Here is an 8,308-nt window from a genome sequence, read left to right as displayed (position 1 = left end):
TGCAGATGCCTCCAGGTGAGGAGGCAGGTAGACATAGGGGCAGGGGTAGTGCTGCAAACGCTGGGCAGAGAAGGCAACTGAGACCACACAGCTATGTAGGCCAGAGGTGCAAAAGGGCCCCTCACTATCTCTCTCACCCCTCTGTGTCAGCCTAGGAGTGCTTGTCGATTTCCCAAGATTTATCTGTTGTTTTGGGGGGTGGGTTGGGGATAGCGCTGCTGATGCTTGCAAATCTCTTCCTTACTGCAGGGTAACACCGACCTTTCCCAAAGGCGAAAGCCTCTTTTTACTACCTCTTCCTCTCACATTGAGATCCTCACTCAGCTTCCTTTTGGGGGGAGGGGAGGGGAAGAGAATGCTGCTGGCCTTGAAAAGAAAGCTTTAATTTACTCTATTAAAAATATTTGCAGAAGAGGACGATTTCTCCCTTAGGTTCTCTTGTTTCCTGGGATTCCAGAACCTCCCATCCTCTGAAGGGGATGAGGAAAAGGTTCCTTTAGCTTTTCTGGAGAAAGTGAGTCATGCGGAGAGGGAGTGTAGGACTGGGGGGCTCATGGTGTCCAGGTCATGGTCCTCTACAGTTTTTGAATCAATTAAAGCAAATAACGCTCTCTGTTTTCCACCAGGCCCAGACAAGCGATTGGCCAAGGCCGGTCCCGTGACCATGAATTCCCTGCAATTTCGCCGGAGTCCTGGGTTTAATAGAGAGAGTCCCCATACGCTTGTATTTATCAGCAATATACAATTATAAAGGCCCAAAATTAAAAAAAAAAAAAAGCAAAATCTTCCCCTCCCAAAATCGCTCCATCACACAGACCTGGGGGGGGCAGGAGGGGGGGTCCCTTCCGATCCTCCCTCCTGACGCCCCCCCAGCAGGCCCCCTCCCCCACCATTGAAAGCCATGAATTTTGAATTTGAGAGGGAGATTGGGTTTATAAACAGCCAGCCATCGCTCGCCGAGTGTCTGACTTCCTTCCCCGCTGTCTTGGAGACATTTCAAACTTCATCAATCAAGGAGTCGACATTAATTCCTCCTCCTCCTCCTTTCGAGCAAACCTTCCCCAGCCTCCAGCCCGGCGCCTCCACCCTTCAGAGACCCGGGAGCCAAAAGCGAGCTGAAGATGGGCCCGCTCTGCCGCCGCCGCCGTTCCCCGCTGCCCCCCTGGCTCCTGAGTTCCCCTGGATGAAAGAGAAGAAATCCGCCAAGAAACCCAGCCAATCCGCCACGTCTCCCCCGGCCGCCTCCTCCGTCCCGGCCTCCGGGGTCGGATCGCCCGCAGGTCGGTAAGCGCGGTAGGGATGGGGTGAGGGGCAGCTAGAAAGAAAGGGGCAGAAGGAGCGATGGGGGAGGTAGAAAAGCTGGCGAGCCTGTTGGGGTTCCTTGCCCCCGTCGGTTCCAGGGACGAGGAAGCAGAAAAGACCGCTGGGGTTCAGGCCTGGCCGCTGCCTGCACTTTTTTTTTTTTTTTCTTTCTACAGCAGATTTTGGAAGCTGGTTGGGGAAGAGCATTTTTTTTCTGCTAGAAGAAAGGGATTTGATTGAGGTTCACCTTTATCTGTGTGGAGGAGTGTTGTTGGCTGGGGTCGAATCTGGAGGCAGGAAAAGATTCGGTCCCATCTACCCCAGCTCTAGGAGAAGAGGGAGAATTTGAGACCTAGGGAGCTAGGGAGGAAAGGAGGTGAGGAACAATCTTTCTTTATGAACCCTCTCCCCAGGCTGAGTTGGAAAGTGCCGAAATTAGGGGTCCATTCAGAGGACCTGGGAGGGGGCTCTGAGGTTCTCGGGGAGAAAGGGAACAGCTTCCTACCCCATGCGTGGCTCGTGGGCGGCTCTCTGAATGCTTTGCCCTGACCCGGGCCGAGTCTGGAGGCGAGAGAGGGACGGGAAAGAAGGCCAGAGCCTTGGGAGCGAGCCGCTTTGGTAAGCGGTAAGGGCGGGGGTGCTGCTGCTATTGTTTTGGGCTGATGGGGTGGTTTTTATTTCAACCAAGTCGAGGTTGGGCTAAGGACACGGCCAGCGTTGACGCCCAGCCCGCTTTCCCTGCAGATGGGCCGGGACTGCAGGAGGCCGCGGGCGGCGGGGCGCGCAGGCTGCGCACTGCTTACACCAACACGCAGCTGCTGGAGCTGGAGAAGGAATTCCACTTTAACAAGTACCTGTGCCGACCGCGCCGCGTGGAGATAGCGGCCTTGCTGGACCTCACCGAGAGGCAGGTCAAAGTGTGGTTCCAGAATAGGCGCATGAAGCACAAGCGGCAGACACAGCACCGAGAGCCGCCCGACGGGGAGCCAGCCTGCGCCGGCGCGCCGAAGGACACCGGCGAGCCCGCCGAGGAGCCCGTGGCCAGCCCGGGCCGCCCCACCGCCTCGCAGGCGGTTCGGGAAGCCTGCTGTCACCCGCCCGAGGTCGCGCCGGGGCCTCCTAGCGCCTCGGGACCCCGGCCTTTGGCAGCTCGCGTGGAGGACGCGGGCGCGCGGAGGCCGGGCGGCGCGCTGCGCGGGGCGGGAGGGCTGGGGTCGGAGCCGTTGCCAGAAGACGTCTTCCCGGAGCGACAGGATTCACCTTTCCTGCCCGACCTCAGCTTCTTCGCGGCCGACTCCTGTCTCCAGCTGTCCGGAGGCCTCTCCCCCAGCCTCCAGGGCTCGCTTGACAGCCCGGTTCCCTTTTCCGAAGAAGAGCTGGACTTCTTCACCAGCACCCTCTGTGCCATCGACCTGCAGTTCTCCTAATAACCCGCTTCCTCCTCCCGGCCCTCGACCCCCGCCCCCCTCGGCTGCCGAGGATCCCCTCCCCAAGCCGTGTAGACTTCTTTATGTGTTTTGCTAAAATTCAGGTATTATTGAATTACCGTTTAATCCACTTCCTTTCTTCTCTCTTTAAAATATTGGGCACTCGGGCGTCTTTTAAAAATCACACAGAAAAAAATCCGTTTGGTAGAGTCCTTCCAACGAAATCTCAGGAATAATTAAACTCTGGCGCGGGGGCGGGGGGGTGCTTTCTTAAAAGGAACTAGAGGAACCTATTTTCCTCTTTTTTTTTAAGTTTTAGATCGTAGATTATTTATTAAAATTCTTTAATAATAGGAAAAGGGAAAAGTATTTATTGTACATTATTTTCATAGATTAAATAAATGTCTTTATGATACGAAAACGAGTGTTTGTGTTGGGACCCAGCCCCTTTCCTCCCCGCACCCCCTAGGCCGGCCCTCACTCCCTCAGGACCAGCGCCAGGTTTGTCTGGCCCTGGGCCGACTAAGCCCGGATGGTACAAAAGGGGTCCTATTTGGCCGCCCGCAGCTCTGACGAGAGTGGGCGTTTGTTGCCACCCCGTAACAGATAGCCTTTGGCTCTGCTTAAAAATAAAGGTAGGGGGAGAGGGTGCGCTGCCGACTGAAGTGGGTGCCAAGAGAAGAGGCTTCGGGGTCGCGGTGGGAGGCGCAGAGGTTCAGCTAGATTGGGAGGGGTCCTAGGGTTTCCTAGGCTTCTCGCCTCTGCCCCAAGCGGGGTGGAGGAGCTTTTCCCAGGACGCCTGGGGACCCGACTCCTGGGGTCGTGGCCAGGGCCAAGTAGTGGAGTCCGGTCGGGAGTTTTCTTGGGAAGCAGGGCCTGTGCCCAGGGATGGTAACTGACCTCCAAGTGGACAAGAAAGGAGACCGGGTGGAAAATGTAGCGGGGGCCGGGCACCAATGCTCTTCGGGCCCCTCAGTCACCCTAAGGCACCTGGAGTTGGGAGGAGCGTCCGAAGAGCTGCCGGGCGACAAGCCCCGGGAAGCCCGGGCTGCGTTGGGAGGCGCTTGGCCTGCAGGCAGCGAAGGAGGAGCGAGGAACGCGGGAGGGAGACAGGAAAGCAAGGAAGATGCTCAAAATGGCGCTGGGGCCGGGCGGCAGGGAGGGCGAGGGAAGAGATTGTGGCCGCCATGACAGCCGCCTCGGGATGCGCGGGGCCAGCCCCGGGGACCGTCCCCGCACCCACCTTCGACTGTCCGGATCGTCCAGATGCCAGTGAAGAAAAGAAGCCAGGGGGCCTCCTTTTGGTTTTTGTATTGTTTAAAAAAATCAGCCCAACGGATGCTAAGGACGCGAGATGGACGGAGAGTCCGCGAGGGGGTGGGAGTGGGAGGGGGCGAACGACGGATCTTGTTGGCCCGGGTCTGCGTAGCCGAATCTGACTTTGGATCCTTCGCTCTGGGATTTGATGCCCGGCCAGAGCTTTCTCCAAATGCAGACGTACCTGTCTTTGCCCACAAGTTCATTTGCCATCTCAACACTATCGCCTACCCCCCACCGCACCTTGCCAGGCTTCTTGCAAACCCGGTAAGCGGGAAGCAAGGATCGATCGCCCCATCTGCCTCCTGGTTTGTTCCGGGGAACGTGGAGATTTAAAGGGCCCTGGAAAGCCATCCATCCTCCTTAGGTTTATTTAATATTTCTCGGGCTCAGAAACAGACACCGCAGGGCTACCTCCCCAGCAGATGCTGCCGTTCTTGAAAAGCAGTTTATTTCCCAGGCCTCCCAGACTTTCCCCTGAACCAGCAGGACGGGGACTTGGAGTACCAGGCACCGAGAGGCAACAACTGTCAGGAAAAGCCAGGAGCCAACATAGGTCATGACATATAGGACTAGACAGGCCCTTGCATATTTTTTTAACCTGGTTCCTCAGTGTGGGAAGCACACACATCTTATTCCTCTGGAATTTAATCCCTTAAGCTGTCTTAATATAGAATTCATCTCCTGCATTAAATAATGTTATGTCACATTAAATTGCACTTATTTCTTTCATAAATAAATTAATATAGAACAATTAGATGTGTTATTAATAATGATATCATGTATCTTATTAGTTTATTTTCCCTCGTAAAATATATAGGTATGAAATAAATTCAATATATTAAAGTAATAATACACAGCTTATTGGCTTGTGTGTTTATTTTCCCCATAAATAAGTGAACATATAATATATTAAAACTACACTATACATCTCATTGGGCTGTGTGTTTATTCCTCCATAAAATATGCCCATGGACAGTGTTTAACATCTTTAAAATCACAGCACATGGCTATCTCTATGCCAACAAAATAAAGACATTTCAGCGGGGGTTTTGATTTCTGTGGACAGCCAAACTAGATAATTTGGTCTAGTTAAAAATGCTCTTTCAGCTGTAGCAAAGAGCAAGAATATCAGAAGGACCTTGCTGATTGCCCACCTTCCAGCTTTCTTTGGTCAAAAGGAGAGCACCCTTGATCAATGCCAAAAATGCAGGGTCTGCTCCGCTGGAGAGAATTCACCTCCTGGAATCATGGCTTGGTCTGCAGTACTCAGGGGCCTCTGAGGTTCCGGTTCTCTAAGAGACTTGATGGACCATCAGCACCAGCAGTATCTGTGGGATAGTTAGAAGTGCAGAATCTTAGGCCCCACTCCAAATCTTCTGAATCAATATCTCAATTCAGCAGATTCCCAAGTAATCTATATGCACATGAAAGTTTAAGTACTGCTGGATCATAATGCCACCTTTCTTCCTGCCTTCCTCCCATGCTTAAGAATTTTTGACCCACTTTACCTGGCCACTGCCTTGCAATCTACCCCAACCTAAACCAGTGGCCCAAAGGGCACTGAATTTCAGCTCCTGCCCGAGGCTGCATCATTCCCTGATCCTCCCTGCCAAAGTGAGTGGAGGGCCCAACGAAAGGCTCGATCTACCTGTTTAAATCTAGGTACTTTGTGTGTCCTGGGGGTGAGAAGCAACCAAGTCAGGGAATCAGGAGATCCAGCATTTCCCTTGACGGATCCTTAGAGAGGAGTTAGAACTCTTTTCACAGGCAACACACAGCCTCTCTCTCTTTCTTCTGTCCCATGTTTCACGAAACTCACCATCTCTGATGCCACCAGAGCAGAACAAAGAGGCAAGGTATTTCCAAAAGGAAATGACTCCTCTTTTCTATCCCAACCAATTTTAAATTCAAAGGAATGCCTGGCAATCCAGGATTCATAAGGGGCCAGGATTCAGGATGCCTGTGTTCCAAATTAGCTCCTTTTCCTTGTTTCATCTCTAGGGTCATCCCCTTTAACCTGAGTTTTCCAGGCTGGCTATGGAGAAGGAAGGAGAAGGGGATGGTTTCCCAGATAAGGCAGCAGACCCCCCAGTGATGGCAGGTTAGAGGGCAGTGCCAGGTGGCTGTACTCACTTATCCTATCCTGATGGGGCAGGACTCCTCTTGAGTGGTATGTAGCACAGACTGGTTATAAACTGGCTGTGGTTGGAGTGGGAAGGCTTCAGTGCAGTCCTGAAAGCTGCTGGTCAGTCTGCCCTGCTCTTGGTGAGTCATTCTTTTAAGAAGAATGGCCCATTAATATTATGGTGAAAGCAAAAGACCGTTAGATTGAGGAATTATTTGCAATCATGATAACCATGAGTCATTAATTTTTTTTTTTAACTTATGCCTGGGTAAGTCCCTTCCCCTTTCCGGACCTCAGTTTCTCCAACTATAAAATAAATGGAAGAACTAAATGCCTCTAATGTTCTCTGCATCAGTATATGCCAAAAGTATATTCATTAGTCTTCACAAACAATGTATCAAATATTTATTATGGCTGGTATCATGTGCTTTTAAATGGAGGTGGTGACTGTTGATGTTTGAGGATAACCCACCTCCCAAGTATCTGGTACAGCCATTTTAACAAATTTTAATTTGTATCTTTACACAAACAGTCATGCCCCGATCACTGTTTAAAAGCAGGGAGAGAAATCTTTTCAACAAGCATGTAACTGGTTGTAGTGCTGTGTGCCAGGTGCCAGGTATTCAATGAATATGAGTATTAAGAAGTGTCCTAAAAATTCCCAATAAAGTAGTTAAAAGTGTTACCAGTTTTGCTGTGGCTTCAGAAATGACATTCTTCAATTGAATGTGATGCAGTTTGTAGTATTTGGACAACACTTCAGCGATGCTGGATTTTCCCACAGCAGGAGGACCAAGAAATTTTGATGGGCTAAGAGAGGAGAATAAGCATCATACAGGGAGCTCTGAACCATCTGTAGCTAGACAGTGTTCTTTATTTCAAGGGTCGGCCCTTTTAAGTCTCGGGATCGTGCAGGCTGACTCTCACTCCTCCATCAAGACCCCAGAGTCGCTTCCTCCTGGTGTTTAATGAGCATCCACTATGTGCCCTGAGCTGGGTACGGGAGACACGACACTCAGCCAGGTGTGAACCAAGTACTTGAGCATCACATGCTACCAGTTTCACCTTTGTGATGCTACTCCTGTAAAGGCAGCAGAGAAATAGAATTTCCGGTCCACTACACAGGGTGCTTAATTTATTGCCTGATGAACATTGTTTCTGAACTAAACTTGGTCTTTAATTAAACTTTTCTTTTTAAAAACAGTTAATTAAAAAAATAAAAATAAATGAAAACAAAACAAAACCAAAAAAAGTGTCCTAGCCAAGTTTTCCCCTGGCTTTCATTCTCTGCCACCTTCCCCAGCATTTGGTTATGTTTACTCTTGTTTGAAAAAGAGTAGGACGTTTTATACAAAAAGAGGCACCAAACTTCTTTGCCATGGTGTATTAGACTTTATTTATTTTTTAAAATGTTTATTTATTTATTTTGGGCACTCCACGAGGCACGTGGGATCTTAGTTTCTGGACCAGGACCAGGGATCGATCCCCTGCCCTCTGTAGCAGAAGTATGGAGTCCTAACCGCTGGGCCTCCGGGGAATTCCCAGTGTACTAGACTTTAAAAGTCCCCTATAGTCAGGTTTTATCTGGTTGCTAGGGTATCAGAGCATAGGTACAAATTCTGGGTCTCCCTAAAGAGCTCTGCTGAACCCCCTGCCCACCTTTCCTCCAGGTCTCTGACAAACACTCGCTGGCCCCACTGTACATCTTCCTGAAATATGGTCTATCAAGTACCTGTCCTCAGTTTGCAGAAAGGAGACTCTCGGGCCCTACATCATTCCTTTCACCTGCTATGGCTGGTGTGGCCCAAATCCTCCACTGACCTCTCCAGCCCAGCTCGGCCCTTCTGCTCCCCCACCCCCATCCCTCTCCACACTCAGTGGTGAGGCAGATATCTGGTGCCTGAAGGAGATCTAACAAACTGCTTCCTCCTCTGAGGAGAGTCAACAGTAAAAGTGCCTTCCTAAAACCTTCTCTAATTCCCAACCACCACAGAAAAATCACAGTCTGGACAGTCATTCAGATATAAATTCACCTTGATGGGTGTTCAGTAAGTTCTCCACGGTGGGTAGTTTAGCTGCAACCACCATACCTGGATAGACCCAATTAAGTAGAAAGTTATTTCAATTCTTCATG

General features: G+C 50.7%; 1 protein-coding gene across 1 annotated transcript; it reads left to right on the top strand.

The window, feature by feature from the left end:
• Positions 1-885: 885 nt before the first annotated feature.
• On the top strand, positions 886-3,150 carry HOXB2 (homeobox B2). The gene is made up of 2 exons (XM_004282671.4): positions 886-1,280; positions 2,047-3,150. Exons 1-2 carry the CDS (start codon positions 902-904, stop codon positions 2,727-2,729), a joined length of 1,062 nt encoding a protein of 353 aa, XP_004282719.1. The 5' UTR covers positions 886-901; the 3' UTR covers positions 2,730-3,150.
• The last annotated feature ends 5,158 nt before the right edge of the window (positions 3,151-8,308 follow it).

This window comes from Orcinus orca, chromosome 19 (assembly GCF_937001465.1).
Source record: "Orcinus orca chromosome 19, mOrcOrc1.1, whole genome shotgun sequence".
NCBI classification, from domain to species: Eukaryota; Metazoa; Chordata; class Mammalia; order Artiodactyla; family Delphinidae; genus Orcinus; species Orcinus orca.
This window is presented reverse-complemented; position numbering and strand designations above follow the sequence as displayed.